General features: G+C 48.3%; 1 protein-coding gene across 2 annotated transcripts in view; it reads left to right on the forward strand.

Annotated features, from left to right (window-relative positions):
- Nucleotides 1-17,871, forward strand: part of CHCHD6 (coiled-coil-helix-coiled-coil-helix domain containing 6) — a 219,467-nt gene that overhangs the window by 159,760 nt on the left and 41,836 nt on the right. For both annotated transcript variants that reach the window (XM_079785248.1, XM_079785249.1), the window contains exon 6: nucleotides 15,217-15,287. In XM_079785248.1, the coding sequence (XP_079641374.1) occupies nucleotides 15,217-15,287 (71 nt within the window). The remainder of the gene's footprint in view (nucleotides 1-15,216; nucleotides 15,288-17,871) is intronic.

A 17,871-nucleotide genomic window follows, 5' to 3' on the forward strand; every position in this document is an offset into this window, starting at 1 on the left:
GACATTTCTCCAAGCACACACAAATGGCCAACAGGCACATGAAAGGATGTTCATGTGTCATTAGTCATTAGTGAAATACAAATCAAAACAACAATGAAATATCACTTCCCACCTATTAGGATGACTATAATTGTTTTTAAAGAGGAGAATAAGTGTTGATGATATGGAGCAATTGGAGCCCTCGTGCATTGTTGGTGGGAATGTAAAACAGTTCACCAGTGTGGAGAGCAGTTTGGCAGTTCCTCGAAAAGTTAAAAACATTATTACCATAGGATCTGTCAGTTCCACCCGTAAGTACATACCCAAATGAATTGAGAACAGGGACTTCATGCATATACATGTATGTTCATAGAGCTGATTGTTTCGCAATTTTGTGACTGTATTAAACGCCACTTGTAAAGTGGTTAATTTTATGCTATGTTAATTTTACCTCAATAAATGATTTAAAAACAACCGGAAATGTGAAACTTAAGAAGAGGAAAAAGCATATTAAATGTGTGTCTGTTGAGGACCAGTGGGGCACGTGGGTCCAGTGGGCAACTGGATAAGCAGAGAGGGCTCTGAGCTTCACCAGTGCTCAGGTTATACTGTGAGAGTCTCACACGGACATCGGTTCCTGTAGGGGCATGTATAATGGTAGACTATGAAAGTAGCTTGGATTTACTATCCCTCCACTTCTGTATAACATTTGGTCTAGGGGCTAATGACATCTTTTTGAGTCAGGTGACTGAATTTAAGATGATCAGGTTGCTTTGTGATAGGTTTAATTGCCGCATTAGGAAGATGCTAAGAAACAGATAAACATCAACCCAGAGACTTCTCCTTACTCCTATCTCAGTCAACGTTTTTATTAGTGATTTAAAGATGTAGAAAGTCCACTTATCAAATTTGCTAATTATCTAAATCTTGGCTGGATACTGAATGTTTTGAATGACTATCAAAGACATTTGCTGTTAGAAACTGCCTAGAATCCACTTTTCCTTCTTTTTTGTATCAGTGTCTGGAGTTTCATTTAGATATCTTCCTTTCCTGTCCATATAGCCCATGCGTTTCTGAGTGAAGTAAACCCAGTGCCAACTCTAAAGTGTTCTCCAGTTGGCTTAAATGAATCTTCACATTCCATCCTCCTGGCCTTAGTGGTTCATTCGGCTAACATGACCCAGGATAGGCTCAAAGGAGAGAAGTTTAGGGACCCTGGAGAACGATGATGCCTTGGGCTTCAGAGAGCATACTGTCTTTTCTTCATTCATTCACCATTTCTGTTGGCAAGAGTGCCTTTCCATCACATATTGAAAGGGATGCTCTATTTTCCTGCTGTGTGTCAACAAGGAAGGAAGGTGCTGGCAGCCAGTCAGTCACCTTGCAGCCATGAGGAGAATGAGGCGTAGGATGAAGCTTACCTAGGAAAGGCAGAATGGGCAGATGGAAATAATCAAGTTTCTTTTTTTAATAATAATCAAGTTTTTAGTGACTTTATTCAAACACTTGATTCTTACCAAAAGTACCACTGGTCTTTGCAGTTATGTGAGTGAGTAATTTATTTCAATTGTTCAAACCACTTACAATCTAATTTTCCACTACTTGCAACCAAACAGTGTCCTGACTATATCACAGTGTTAAATCCATCACCAAAGAGCTCACCAGATCACATTCATTAAATTGAATGTTTGTTAAATTGTCACATTGAAACTTTTGGCGAATAATGTTGGACTTTTTTACTTGGGTCCAGAAAATTTATTGTACAGGTGTTTTGTAGTGACATGAAGAAGAAAAAAGGGGTAAATCCCTCCCATTGATGTGCCAAGGCTCAACTATAACAGAAAGATATACACAGCCCATGTGGGGGGTGCACCTGGAGTGCCCAGCTTTGGTGATCAGAGAGTCTGTGCCACTGGACCCTATAGAACGCATACTACATTAGGCCACTCTACCAAGCCCAGGAGACGTTTCTATGTATTCTACCTAATGCATAGAAACAAACACAGGGAGGCAGCCAAAATGAGACAAAGAAACATGTCCCAAATGAAAGAACAGAAAAACTCCAGAAAAAGAACTAAACAGAATGGAGTCAAGCAATTTACCAGATGCAGAGTTCAAAACACTGGTTATAAGGATGCTCAATGAACTTAGTGAGAAAATCAGTAGCATAAAAAGAACAGTCAGAAATAAGGGATACAATAACTGAAATGAAGAATAATTTACAGGGAATCAACAGTAGAGTAGATGAAGCTGAGAATCAAATCAGCAACTTAGAAGATAAGAAAGCAAAAAACACCCTATCAGAACAGCAAAATTTTAAAAAGCCCCCAAAATTAGGATAGCCTAAGGAGCCTCTGGAACAACTTCAAGCATCCCAACATTCACATCATGGGGGTGCCAGAAAGAGAAGAGAGAGAGCAAGAAATTGAAAACCTATTTGAAAAAATAATGACCATGTTCCTATGGCAGTAATCTGTGTAAGGGAGGAGACAGTCATGTTCCTAGTCAGGCTGCATCTTGAACTGATATTCTCTTCATCCTGGAACATAGATCAACAGGCTCTTTCCAAAGAGTGCCTGCAGGATTTGGGGAAGGTTTGAAACCATGCGATTAGAGGAAGGGTTGGGTGCTAGTAAGAGAAGACTGGCATTATGATAACTGGAGGGTCAAGTTCTGTAAGGACTCCTGAGTGAAATGGTACCATTAATCACTATCATTTGCCAGTGCAATTGTACCCGTCTGTCTCCCTCCTTCCTACAGCACACCTTTTGAGGGAGCCACCAGACCTTACAGTTACTCTTACTGTCCTCACTTGGTCGATGAGGAAACCAGGGCACAGAGTGGTTAAGTAACTTGCCTAAAGAGACACCAGTAGTACGTGGCAAAGCCAGGGTTTAATCTCAGGTCTCAAGCTCAAGTTTTCCTGACCTTAGAACAGTGATTCTCAACCTTAGCTGCACATGATAATCCTCTGGGGGAGTTTCTTTAAAATACTGATGCCTGGGTGCCAACCCAGACCAATCATGAGACTCTTCCAGGTGGGCTCAGGCATGACTTCTGAAAGTTACCCAGTAATTCTCATGTTCCACCAGAGTGAGACTGCTGGCCTGGAGTGTAAACACCAAGCTAAGGGCCACAGCACAGCTGCCTTCAGAAGCCTGGGAGGAATTTCACGTACATGGAGTTGCAGGTATAAAACCATAGGGACATATAAGGGCTGTGGTGAACTAAGGAGGGCAGGACCCAATCAAGGGCATTCAAACTTTTGAAAAGTTAATGTAGTGCTATTGAAACAAAGCCCATAGGAGGCCTACCTGGGACCTAGCTTCAGAGCAGGTCTAGGATAGAGCTTGAGGTGTTCTCGATTTCTAACAAGCTTGCAGGCGATGCTGATTCTGCTGGTGCATGAGCCTTCCTTTGATCAGCAAGGCCTCAGATTGCCACACTGCCTCAGACTGGCCAGATGGAGGTGTAATGGAGAGATGAGGCAACTTTCAGCTGCATGGGAGGCCCAGGTCCCAAGCAGCAGGGTGTCCAAACTTGTAGCTGCCTGCCTGGGGGATCTTCCCTCTCTTGCAAGTCTTCCGAGAGGAACTAAAGGCGTGCTTTCAGGAGTGTGTGGCTGGCCTCCGTCACAGAGGGCTGAGTGTCCTAATGCTGAGAATCGCTGAGTGCGGTGCCATGCCCGGAGCCTGCCTCTGCAGTTCATCTGGACGCAGAAGTTCACGGCTCAGCACAAAGAGGCAGAACATCTGTTTAATGCCTCTGTGACCTACATGCACAGCACCTGAAGGGCTGATGTAACTAGCGCCTGAGAGGGTCTGCACCGCAAAACCCTTGTCATACCATTTCCCTTGTTCCTTAACCATGGAGTTCCCAGCCTGTGAGCTTTTCACAGCTTTCAGGCTTGTCCTTGAGATTTTTACTCTGCTATTCTTTGTCGCAGAGAATCAGCAATTCACAGCAGCAGGACTCAGATCACCAGTGAGTTGCAGAACTGGAATTAAAATTCATGTCTATTGATTTTTTTATTTTTATTTTCTATTGTGCATTGTATTTTGTTTTTCAAACTATTTAGATAGTCATTTAGCCAAATATGTTTCTGCAAATGTAAAAAAAAACAACTAACCAGCAGCACCAAGGCCTGGCTGGCTGCCCAGCTTTTGTGTGAGAGCAGTGATGCTGCCCGTCAGACGGCCCTGCCTCCTTGCACACCCGCCGGTGGAATGATTACGGTGGCAGATTACCTTGTCTGTCCTGTTTACTGCAAGCACACCGTTGAATTCTCTCACTGTCTGCCCTCACATGGCTTCTGTCCATCTAGGTTAAATGCTGCTCTGTACTTAGCAGCTGTTTAAAGCTCTTTGCCTTCCTTTCTACTTTAATGCCCACTCCCTGACCTCAGTTTGGTTCCAGGGTTTCTATCCTGGTCTACAGTCTCCCGGTCTGCATACTGTGAAATTTACCTTCCACATACTATAGGTATTTTTAAAAATATATATATTTTTTGCCCACACATCACTTTAACCTTAACTGTTTATCATACTTCTTCCGTGAAGTTTTTCTTGAGTAATCCTACTCCTCTAACTTTATTTTTTCTGATCCCTTCCTGGCACTCCAACACAAAATCTTCCCATTAGACAGGCGCTAACCTCCACCTCTGACCAGCCCCTTCTATTGCAGACTGCTCACCTGTTTGTGAGGAACCGTAGTATTCTGTCTGACCACTGCAGTCTTGGCAAATACATGGAACCTTGGTTCTCAGACTTCATTCATTTCTGAAGGCTGTTAAAAAAACGAATCATATTTTTCCATTAGAAATAATGTAAATTGAATTAATCTGTTCCAGATCCTCAAATGATTCCCTGTTTTAACCTTTCTTATATACAGTGCATGTCTTATATACTGTTTAATCTATAAACACTTTACAAACAAAAAGGACATGAAATATATATATATATGAAAATTAACAAAAGAAATGTAATGTATAGTAAAAAATGAAAATTTAGCCCTGTCCCATGTGGCTCCGTTGATTGGATGTAGTCCTGTGCACTGAAAGGTTGCTAGTTCAATTACTAGTCAGGGCACATGCCCGGGTTGTCAGCTTGATCCCCAGTAGGGGGTGTGCAGGAGGCAGCCAATCAATGTTTCACTCTCACACATTGATGTTTTTCTCTTTCTCTCCCTCTCCTTTCCCCTCTCTGAAAAAATCAATAAAATTCTTTTAAAAAATAAAATTGAAATTTTAATAATAAGTGGCAACGAAAGCCAAAAACATATGAAAATACTCAATTTCCTGAGATGTTAATGATGTGAAGTTTAGCAGTAAACTGACTCATACTCACGAATTGTCTCCTTTGTTACCTGATCATGCAGGTATCAACATGAAAGGGTTGTTGGGTTGAGAAGTGAATTGTTTGAGATGAGAGATGTTTGAGAACCGAGGTTTGACTGTATTCCAAAGAGGTGGGTCTTCTCACCCAGACCCAAATACACAATGAAGAACAACTCTTTGGTAAGATCACCACTCACCCAGGGGTCTGGTGGCTAATGGTTAGTATTCAGTGTAAATAAAAAGTTTAAAAAACCTGTACAGTTATTACTAATTACCACAGCTTTACATTTATTTAATGCTTCGCAGTGTGCAAAGTGTGTATGTGTGCATGTGTGTACATACATATAGCTAGATGCCCAAGGCTGTATACTTCTCACTTCCTTGTAAGGAGAGACTAGTCAACTCCTCACCCCCAATCACACACACACACACAGAAATGTTAGGAGACTCAGCCAAACCCACAGAAGAGGTGTGGTCCAGAAAACCCAGCTCTGTGCCTTTGACTCCTCATAATGGCACAACAAAGACAGAGAGCCTGCTTTTCCTCTGACTTTTCACAAATGCAAATAATTATATGAAGGCCTCACTTAAGGCCACTGTCACAACACTCTAATTAGCAGTTGACACCTTAGGGAATGATGTTCAGATGGCAGCCAGCCAGGTGTGTTAGGAAATAGGACATGGAGTAGATATCCAGGGATGGAGGGGTGTCTGGAAGGCAGGATGGGGATGCCCTAGAGAAGCGGGAGAGGGGATAAGCTGGGTCCTGGCACAATTAGGTGTGTGTTCCAGGTGGAACGTTCCTGTGGCCTTGAGGGGGTGGATTCAAGGAGGCTAGGCCAGGGACTGGAGGCCCACCAGGTAGAGAGTTGTTGGCCAGTTTAGGTTGGAGGTAATGACATCAGTGCTGAGGCAACACTGTGAGAATGTGGAGGAGACAGAGTCCAGAGATCAGAGTGAGTGGAGTAATAACACCTTCATTTATTCAAGTATGGACTCTGAGCTCACATGGTTCCCAGTCCATGTGAGGGAACAGGCACATTAGCCAATGATTGCAGTGCACTGTGGAAAGTGCTGCCGTACAGTATGTCTCAGTCAGGACACCAAGAAGGGAATCATTAATTTGCCTGGGATATGGGAGAGGAATGACTGCCCAGTAGAGGGGCATTGTTGGGTATCAAAGCATGAATCAGTTTCTCAGGTGTATGGGGAAGAATCGGCAGAGAAAACAGTATAGAGAACATGATGGAGGCTTGGAAAACGATGAGTCATGGTGTGAAGTACAGAGCATATCAGGGGCAGTGCCAAAGTAATTTATTAGAGAGGTCAATTTCAAAGGGAGAGTCTTGAACGTTGCTCTGTAGACGGTGGAGAACCAGTGTGGCATATGAATAAGATGTGTCCTCATAATAGTCCACTCATAAGATAATAAAGGTTGAATGAAAACAGTGACAAGGGAGAGAAAGGAAAGGCCTCGAGAGAGAAGCAGGAGGCAGAGTTACTCACCTGTGTTTGCCAGCTTGATATGGGGGCCCCAAGAGCGATGATTGACAGGTCGCCCGCCATGCAGGAATTGGAGGGGGAGCGGTGGTGTTTACTAATGCAGGAAATGCAGGGAGCAGACACGTAATGAGTGAACCAGAAGATGAGGGTTTGAGAGAGGAGAATTCTGGAGGCAGTGTCCCACAAAGGGGAAGAGGAAATTCTAATGAGATCAGACCATCAATGGAGCTGGGGTCTGCTGGGGGTCAAAGGGGATTTCAGCACTCAGCTAAGACTTACTGAGTAGATGCTGCAGCAAAAGCTATGGAATTCATAGCCTGGACTTCACTATTCCCCTGAGCTCCTCACATATATCCCCACAGCCTTCCTGACTTTTCCACTGGTTGTCCTGGACATTTCCCACTCAGCAGAGCTGAGACCGAGGTATGGGTCTGCTTCCCCCCCGCACCCCCCCGCTGACAGTGCAGAGCATGTTCGGCACCCCTTGGTGAATGCCCCACCACCTCTCCCGCAGCAGCCTCCAGGTGGCTTGGAGCCCACTCTCTCCTCCTAGTAGGCTCTCCATTACATAGCAGATGTGATCCTTCCAGAATGGAAATCCGATTGTATCACCCCCTGATCAAACCCTCCAGTGGCTTCCTGCCAATCGGAGAACGGGAACCTTGTGTGAGCATGGAACCTATGGAACCTTGTGTGAGCGTGGTCGGGCCCTATGTCCTTCCACTGCCTCTGTTTTCTCGTCTTAATGTATTCCATCCATGCTCCTCTTGCTTTCCGGAGAACACGCCAAGTAGTCCGATCTCAGGGCCTTTCCCCAGATCGTATCTCCCTCATCACACTGTTCTGATCTCTACCCCAAGTCACCCCAGCAGAGAGGCCTTTCTGAATCAACCTATTTAAAATCGCCCCACCCTCATCTTGTTGCTCTTCAACCCCCTGACCCCTGTGTCTTTTTATGGTGTTAATTACCAAGTAGAATTATTTTCTTGTTTTTCCATATCGAGACTGCTAGCTCTATGAAGGAAAGGACCATTTCTCTTGATTACTGATGTGCCCCCTGATTGTGGAGCAAGACTTAGTAAACAGTAGGCACTCAATAACTATTGGCTGGATGGAAGGAAGAAACAATTAAATCTTGACATGCTGGGCAATATTCTAAGAATGCTTGTACCCATTATTCATTGCATGCTCAGGGGCAAAGGGGAAGGGTGAGGGAGAAGGATTAGTTTTCAAACTTAGGTTAGGTGTCAGCTGAGTGTTTGGGAAGGGGCTGGGCCAGGAGGAGGGAAACAGGGCAAAGACATAGTGGACCAACTTCATAAACAGCCAAGAACCAGCTGTTTAGACACTTGGCCAAATTGCATTGCTATTCATTCATTGATAGTCTGGCTGACTGCATGTCCTAAGCATTACCAAAGTTTATATTGATTATTTGAACTTTGCACAAAATACTTATATTCATGTCTTCTTTGTGTTTTTTATTCTTTTCCAGTCAGAGATTCTCCAAATCCTGAATGCATTTTTTTCTCTCCTTTTAAATTAGCTCTCCTGGGAGGGTGGGAAGCTTTGGTAATTTGGATTGGGAGATCTACATCTGCTGGATGACTGGCCCAGGGCGTGTTGACTGCACCTGGGCTTGGGGTTCTCCTGTCCTCAGATTCTGGGACTTCCTTGACCCCTCACCCCTGGCTTTCCCCAGTTTCACTAGTTTGCTGGGAAACCTCCCCAGGCAGCCAGGGTCCTGGGCTTCACAGTTTTCTACATATGTTCTTTCCACATGGCCTTTGGTTTGTGATGTTTCTTCCTGGGCAACTGCTGGGCCCAGAGCCAGGGCACCAAGTGGGAGGCTGACAGACCTGTTCTGGGGTCCTGCCTCTTTCCCTGGAGGTCCGGCCCTGGGTGGGACCCTTTGCCTGGCGAAGCCTGGTCTTCTCTGGCAGAGGAGCGACATTCCTACCTTGAAGCATTGCTCTGGGCGTGCAGGGGCCAGCGTGCTTGCAGGTCCCTGCCACAGCACCTGGCCCGAGGGAACTGTGGAATCTTGTGAGCAACATGTTTGTGGCCACAGAAAAGGACTAGTGAATGTTGCTCTTACCTTTCCCTACAAGTTGCTTTCACTTGTAGGGAAAGGGTCCAAGTTCTGATTCTCACTTAACCCCTGCAGCCCCCTGTCTGCCCGGCCCTGAGTCCTGGATGGGCTCCACCCAATCTGAGAGCTTTCCTCACAGGGCTGGGTCCAAACCTGGCTCGGTCCTTGGTGCCCACAGAGCGGCCCGCCGGTCGCGGAGTGGCTGCCCAGCAAACCTTCTCAATTGACTAAGCTAATGACCATGTCCTTAGCATGTTTTTGGATCTTTTCTGGTGGTTCTGACCTCCTACTTCCATTTACTGAACAACTTTTTGTTGAGGGCCTGCTATGTGCCAGGTAGTGTTAGGGGCTCTGGGGATAGATCAGCAAGCAAGACAGGTGAGCCCCTCCTTTGTGGAGCTTTCATCCTGGAGGAACCTTCCCTCATTCTCTTAGCACTGCCGGGTCTCTTCCAGATGTATTCCTTGGTTGATATGCATTTGGGTGTTAAGTTCTTAATATATGTATTGAGCTTATCGTGTGCCGGACACGGTTCTGAGCATTTTGTATACATTATCTCACTGGCATCTGTATAATTTCCAACAAAACTGTATGAAGGAGGCTCTATTAATGTCTTCAGTTTACAGACAAGAAGCCAATGTCCCCAGTCTGGATGCTGGCCCATGTTTACAACTCCTGGGAGCTGGGCCCTAGTTCTGCCCACCTGACTCCAGAGCCCGTATCCACCCTCACTGACCCTGGCAGCCTCTCTTGATCCTGGCACATGCCTTAGACCTTAATTCTGTCTTTCCTCTGGACAGAAATGCCTCCCATGACACCCAGTGCAGGTGTGTGTCTGTCAGGGCTCCCAAGTTCCCAAGTGGCTCCTCTGCAGGCCGTCAGAATGAGCCTGGTTATCTTCCTGTCCACAATCCCAGACCTGCTCTAAGCATGGGGCCAGTGGGTTACCCAGGCCTCCCCCACTCCCAGGTCCCGGCTCCTCGGGGGGAGGGGGGCAGCAGGACCATTTCCATGGCCTCCCACAACTGTTTCCCTGTCCTCCCCTTCTGAGCCTTTTCACCGCGCTTCCCCTCACCCTTGTACTCTCTTTTGATCTTGCAAATCCAGGCCCGTGGAGAAATCAGACAGTATGAAATATGAAAACTGCTTGGGAAGTAATTGAAGAAACACTGCGACTTTTGAAACCCGTAGAGATAACACACCTTCTTGCTCACGTTATTTAATTTTTAATGGCAGATTTAATTAATGGAAATCAGGTTTCTGGTTTCAGATGTGCATACGAAGCAGCTGGAGGAGAAGGAGGGGTGGCCGTTTATTGGGCAGAGGAAAAGAATCCAAAATCAGCAACCAGAAGAGTCTGATGGGAAAGAAAAATTCCCCAGAAATAACAGTTCACTACTATCAGTGGGTGTTAATTAATGTGTGTAGATTCAGTACAATGCATTTCAGAATGATTTCCAGTGACTTATGAATGGGTAACAGGGCTCCTTTTCAAGTGCAGGCATCGTGGGATTGTGCTGTGGGAAGCCAGGCACTCTCCTGGTACTGCAGTTCACCTCCACACAGCTGCCAGAATGTTCTTTCTGAAATACAAATCAACCCTGCCACTCCCTTGCTTAAAAAATAAAACCTTTGTCCCTGACCGCCATGGCTCAGTGGTTAGAGCATTGGCCTGCACACCGGAGGGTCACGGGTTCGATTCCCAGTCAAGGGCATGTACCTGGGTTGCAGGCCAATCCCCACCTCCAGTCTGGGTGCACATGGAAGGCAACCCATTGATGTGTCTCTCTCACATCGATGTTTCTCTCTCCTCCTCCCCTCTTCCTTCCACTCTCTCTAAAATCAATGGAAAAAATATTCTCATTTCTCAGGAAAGGATTAAAAAGAAGAAAACTTTTGTTCCCCACTCATTGGGCTGGGGTCCATCTGGGCTCTGAGCCAGTTGAGACCCTGACCTCCCCGCACTCCCCAACCCCTGCTGGGTCCCAGCTGACTTTCTTTCCAGGTCCAGGCTGTGGAGAGGTTTATTGATCACTGAATACCTACCCTCTGTCCTTTCTGCTTTTGCCTTTTTAAACCATGTATTGTTTTTTCAAAAACATTACTTAATATTTAAAAAAGATTAGGCTTTGATCAGCTCCTTAGAAGCCAGGCTAATGGTATGGCCCAGGCTGTCCTTTCTGGTACCTCCGTGTCATCTGGGGTGACTGGCCAAACGTCTATTGTACTTGTGATGTGGCATCATCTGGGAGCCCGGGAGGTCCGGGAGCAGGCACCCTGGTCTCAATACTCAGTGGGTTCCCGTATGAATGTCTGTGGCCAGCCCTTCTAGAAGCCCCTTGGTGGTGGTGTGGTCCAGGAGTTTGCAGAGCGCCCTGCTATTCCCAGCAAAGGGGTCTTGGTGCTCTTCGGAAGCCTCAGGAAGGCCTGCTGGACACAGGCCGTGAGCACAGGAAGCCAGCTCAGCACTCCCAGAGTCCGACCAGGGCCTTGGTGTACCAGGGAGCAGCAGTGGGGCACCCAACAATGCCTGGTCGGTCTGGGTCTACGCAGGCAGATTAGAAGGCAGGGTGGGTGGGTGGCTCAGGGCAGGAAGGGGACTTCCTCTGAGTCATTCTGAGAGACAATAGAGGAAGCTGCCGTCGGGTAATCACAACCACTTCTTGGCCTGTGGGCACTTCCTGTGACAAATCTTACTGACCACATGTTCAGTCTGAGCTTGTGGTTGACTTAACCACTTATCGGTTCACCCTTGCTGGTCTGTGTGCCTGGAGATACAATGAGCTTTCTGTCAACCAACAAGCACTCTGGGCCCATCTGGGATGGGGATACTCCCTTATAAAGGGACATTGACGAGTGGTGGGGCCTGGAAGATGGGGACCTGATACTGTTCCAAAGAGGAGAAGGTGTGGGCTGTGAGGCTGTCTTGTGGGAAAGGAAACAGACCCAGATCGGTGGGGGTGCTTAGGTAAGGCATAGGTTAGCGTTGGAAAGTTCTATGGTGTAATGATAGTGGCTACCGTGGACAGGGAGGGTATCGTGAGCCAGGAACCACCGGCCATGGTCTCAGCCACCCTGTGAGGGAGGGAACAAGGAAACAAGGCTCAAGGAAGTAAGTGGCCCAAAGATCACTGCCGGCATGTGCCAAAGCGGAAGCTAAAATGTGGGTCTCTGGACCGTGCAGCCTTTTGTGAGGGCTCATGAATTGGACTACAAACTGAGTCTCAGCGGTCCCCACCAGGGTGTCACGGAAGAGTGAGGGGAGGCCCTGATTTCACTCGTCTCGTCCTTACTCCTCCGCTCAGAACAGTCAGTGTTGGGTGAATGTCAGTCTGGCTGAGGAAGAATCGTGATCTCTTGGCTGGAACATGCAGCTCCAGAGAGAAATGTGCTGGGCGGAATGAGCATGTGCCAGCGGGAGCCAGGACAGCCTGGCCAGGAGGGAAGGAGAACCCCTATTTATTTTGTACCTGTTGTGTGGTGGGAGCTTTCTCACGTCCCAGCTGTATGCCTGATGGCCGTCAGAGAGGGGTGTTGGCTATCTCCCCAGTTCAGAGATGAGGACATGAGCCAGGAGGAGGCAGCATGACCTGCCCAGGCTCACTCGGTGGCTGGAGGAGGAAGGCCTGGCATTGGCCTCACCCCAGCACCACCCAGAGCTGAGTTTCTACACTGCTCTGTCCCAGTGTGCTCCCTCCAGCACAACTTTCCATGCTGATCTCCCACATGACTCTTCCCTGAGGCTGCCGTACAGGGGTGGGGGTCCAGACTCCACCTTGATGTTCTGTAGGTCCTAGGGGAGGTGCTTCCTGCCCCACCTTGGTTACCTTCCCTGCAGATGGGTGATGGGACAAGGCACTTTCTCTGCCTGGCTCTGTTCTGAGCACCTTTCACCTATTTCAGTCTGTCTAAGGAGGGGGTCATTCCCCTCAGGCCAGGCTATCTGTGTGCATGGCATCTGCTGCTATCTCGTCACCCTCCCTGGGGAGGTCTGACTGCTGGCCTTGTCTTGGGCTATGATCTGGGTGATTTAATTCTTGAGGCTGTTCCTGCAAGAAGTCAGTCCTCACAGTTCTCTGCATAGGCAGGTGGGCGAGCTGTGTGTTTCTTTTGGTCTCCTCGGGGAAACAAGTGGAAAGTGCTGGATTCTGGGCCTGTGTGGCCTGAAGCAACGTGCCCTTGAGACAAAGAAAGTAGTGACTTACCCAGAGTCACAGTGAGGTGGCCCCTGGGATTTAATCCACTCTACCTTGTTGCACACCTGGCTGTCTCCACACCAGCCTGGCTCTGTACATGTACACCCACGAGGTAACCTCAGAAGGGATATAGGGACGGAATATGCTAATTGACTGCCACACTCCCAAAGATGGTGGCGCCCACAGCCACAAGATGGCGGCACCCAGTCCCCTCAAGCCCAGCCGGGGCGGCAGGCATGCAGCAAGGCCGGGCCCACCCCCAGGCAGGCCCAGCCACTCCGAACGCCTGCCTCTGGAGTCCCCCAGAGGACTTTGCGCCGCCATCTTTGCAACAGCATGAGGGTCAATTAGCATATTACCTCTTTATTAGATAGGACTAGAAGCCCGGTGCACAAAATTCGTGCACGGCGGGGGGTTGTCCCTCAGCCCAGCCTGCACCCTCTCCAATCTGGGACTCCTGGGGGGATGTCCAACTGCCCATCGGACATTCCTCTCACAATCCAGGACTGCTGGCTCCCAACTGCTTGCCTGCCTGCCTTCCTGATTGCCCCTAACCGCTTCTGCCTGCCAGCCTGATCACCCTCTAACCACTCCGCTGCCAGCCTGGTTGATGCTTAACTGCTCCCCTGCCAGCCTGTTTGCCCCCAACTTCCCTCCTCTGCCAGCCTGGTCACCCCTAACTGCCCTCTCCTGCAGGGTTGATCACCTCCAACTGCCCTCCCTTGCAAGCCTGGTCCCTCACAACTGCCCTCCCTTGCAGGCCTGGTCCCTCACAACTGCCCTCCCTTGCAGGCCGGGTGCCTCCCAACTGCCCTCTCCTGCTGGCCATCTTGTAGTGGCCATCTTGTGTCCACATAGGGGCAGGATCTTTGACCAAATGGGGACAGCTATATTGTGTGTTGCAGTGATGATCAATCTGTATATTACTCTTTTATTAGATAGGATAGAGGCCTGGTGCACGGGTGGGGCCAGCTGGTTTGCCCTGAAGGGTGTCACAGATAAGGGTGGGGGTTCCCTTGGGGTGTGGGGCGGCCTGAGCGAGGGGCCTGTGGTGGTTTGCAGGCCGGCACGCCCCCTGGCAACCCAAGGGGAAGCCCTGGTATCTGGAATTTATTTTCCTTCTACAATTGAAACTTTGTAGCCTGGAGCGGAGCTAAGCCTGCTGCTCCCTCCGGGGCGGCAGCCATTTTTGTGGCAGTTAATTCACCTTCTACAATTGAAACTTTGTAGCCTTAAGCGGGTGGGCCCGGCCAGGGTGTGCGGAAAGCTTTGCTTCCCCTGTTGCCGCCGGCAACCCTGGCCTGCTCTCTCAAGCTCCATTCTGCCGCCATTTGTTTGAATTTGTTTACCTTCTATAATTGAAACTTTGTAGCTTGAGTGGAGGCTTAGGCCTGCAAAGGCTATGGAAAGCTTGGCTTCCTCTGTTACCTGGGAAACCTTGCTCTCTGTGGCTGTAGCCATCTTGGATTGGGGTTAATTTACATACTCGCCCTGATTGGCTGGTGGGCGTGGCTTGGCTGGTGGGTGTGGCTTATGTAGCAGAGTGATGGTTAATTTGCATATTACCATTTTATTAGAGAGGATGGTAAATATTTTAGGCTCTGTGGGCCATACATTCTCTGTCACAACAACTCAACTCGGCCATTGCAGCACAAAGCAGCCACAGAAGTGAAAACAAATCCAGACTGTGGCATATTTCAATAAAACTTTATTTACAAAACCAGGTGGTAGGTTGGGATTTGCTCATGGGTAGTGTGTTGCTGACCCCCAAACTGGAAGATCCATGTCCTTCCATTCTTTGCTAGGATTCTGTAGCTGTGGTTGGTCCAGGGTAGGAACTAGACCTAAACTGTGGATCAATCACTAGTCTGCTTTGATGCTGGTCAAGAAATTAGTGTCTGTCAAAAATTTTTTTTTTTTTTTCAGAGAGAGAGAGAGAAAAACATCTATCGGTTGCCTGCCATACACACCCTGCCCTGGGATCAAATCCATTACCTTTTGGTCACCTGGCCAGGGCTAGTAGCATCTGTCACTTTTTAATGCAGTTGCATCATGTGACAGGGCCAGAGGGAAATTGTAGTCTTTGGTAACCTGTCCTATTTTTCTCTTTGTAGAATGCTGAGATGTATAAACTATCTTCACAGCAATTCCATGAGGCAGCTTCGAAAATGGAGAGCACGATAAAGTAAGAATTTGTTTATTATTCTTTGTAAACTTAGCCTGTATTTGTAAAAATTCCCATACATGGCTTGAAACCTGCCACCACCTGCCTAATTTCAAATTTCTGTAATAATACAGAGGACCATCTGTTTCTCAGTTCTCTCACCTGGATCTGAGGCAGCTATTGGTCACCTGTAATTGACCACACGAGCACTCACTTCTCCCTAGCAATCTGGCAAATGGAGTGGGGCTGCGGCAGACTTGGCAGGGCTATTCCAGGCCAGGTGTCCATCGGGCCCCAGAGAAGTCAGGGAAGGGGTGCTGCTGGTCCCCCATTTGTGGAGCTGGTTTTCAGGGGATGGGTCTGTTCCCTGTGGGCACCCCATGTGTCTGGCCCTGTGCCACAAGCTCGTGTATGCTGACACTCGAGGTGGCCCCTGCTTTTCTCCAGAAGGACTGGCTCAGGGACACTGATGGCTCACTCGGGTCGCACAGTGCTGAGGGCAGCGTTCGGTCCCCGTCTGCTGTGCTCCTGTGCTGTCAGGGGAGGCCCCTGAGCCAGAATGTCAGGATTGGAGGTGCATGCAGTGTGTCCAAAATAGACGCAGTTCTGCTTAGTTTAGGGGGCAGGTCAGGGAAGGTCTGAGGCCATGGTCGGCAAACTGCGGCTCGTGAGCCACATGTGGCTCTTTGGCCCCTTGAGTGTGGCTCTTCCACAAAATACCACGGCCTGAGCGAGTCTATTTTGAAGAAGTGGCGTTAGAAGAGGTTTAAGTTTAAAAAATTTGTCTCTCAAAAGAAATTTCAATTGTACTGTTGATATTCGGCTCTGTTGACTAATGAGTTTGCCGACCACTGGTCTGAGGGATTCCTGTGGGGAAGGGAGAGCCGGGCCTTACGCTCTGGGTTATCTTTTGAAGTTGGTCTCTGTGGACCCTGTAGACCTTCATAAGGTAACCAGGGGCTCCTACCAACTCGCTCCTCCTCCCTTGTAGATCTTTCTCCTTTAAGGTGAGTCGGGGTGACTCCCAGGCAAACCAATCAGAGTTCAGAGTGGTGAGGGATTGGGTCTGGCACCAAGAGAAGGAAACAGAAGGTTTAGGTGACCAGGAGATGACACATTTCTTGTGAACACGGCTGCTGATGAAAAAACGTGTGGAGCCAGGAGGGTAGAGGAGATGTACATGCAGTACAGGCCCAGTGGGTACATAGACACCCGGAGCTGGGGAAATACCACCAGATTGGGGTACAACTGACTAAAGAGTGGGTTTGGGAAAGAGAAACCGTTATCTTGAAGAGTTCGAGTCCTGCAGTAGTAATAGGAGACTAGGAAAAAGACCTTTCCAGGTAGCAGGTAATATGCCGAAAGGTCGTGCGCCTGCCCATTGGGATCCCACAGGGCCTGGGGTGTGGGTGGGTGAGCGCTATGAGCTGTATGGACCCTGCGGAATGGAATGTTCCAGCTGTCCTTGCAGAGTGTGGGCCACCCCACATTTAGAAGCTCCTGTCCTCACAGACGAGGGCTCCTGTGCGACCCGAGTAAGCACTGTCCTCACCCCTGGGGCTAATCAGTGCTCATGATCACAATCAGTGAGAGAAAGAGGCTGGAAAGCAGTCACACCTCAGAGGTGGGTGGGTGACAACCACCCTAGTAATGTGATCCTGGAAAGGGCAAAATCGGGGTTGGCTCCTGGCCCTGGCCCACCCCCTGGAGTGTCTGTGGGGCAGTGATGCCGGATCCAGAGTCCCCTCCCTCTTCACTGGATCATGGAACCAACTGCTGAAGAGAAGCAGCTCTGGGGAGAAACCAGGCAGCTTTACAGTCACTGGACACGCATTTTGTCACCTGCCATGTGGCCCACTGTCCTGGGAGTTGGGACTCATGGACTCCTGGTCCCTGGCTTAGTGAATTCGACGGTATCATCATATTCTTTCTCATCATATCCTTTGAAGGCAAAGGGGAGCTGACATATGAGTATATTTTTAATATGAGCGAAGCGAAGAGTAGTTTGTTTGCAGTATCCCTTGAGAATGACTTACTAAGCACATTACTAAATGATAGGTGCTTTACAGGCACTTCAACTATATGCTTTTATTTACTGTTATTGGTTGCATTTCACAGATGGAGAACTGAAGCTAGAGAGGTTGTCCACAGTCACACGTGGTTCCCTGCTGGGCTGGGGTCAGGCTTAGCTGAGACTGCTTTGTAGTCACCGTTCTTCACTGTTTGCCTCGGCTTCTTCCCTGCCCCTTGAAAGCTCCCTCTGAACATAAGATGGGCAGCAGGTTGGAGCTATGAGTCTGCCTGGACCTGGAATCACACCTCAGTCTTGCTTCAGATTGGCTCTGTGCCCTTGGGCAAGTCACTTAACCTCTCTGGTTTCCTCATCTACAAAACAAAGAGGAGCAACCCCTTTAAAACTTTTAGTGAGATACCACAGAGAAAGTAGACCTATGATGTCAACAACTGTTGGTATAGTTTGACTTATGTCCAAACCTATAGGGAATTTTTATGAGTGTGAGTCAAACTGATAACTGTTGGGAAGCAAGCTACCTACGAGTTGAGAAAATGCTCCTGAGAATGGCAGTGTTGCAGCATTTATACCTTA

The sequence above is a fragment of the Cnephaeus nilssonii genome (assembly GCF_951640355.1).
Source record: "Cnephaeus nilssonii genome assembly, chromosome: 11".
NCBI classification, from domain to species: domain Eukaryota; kingdom Metazoa; phylum Chordata; class Mammalia; order Chiroptera; family Vespertilionidae; genus Cnephaeus; species Cnephaeus nilssonii.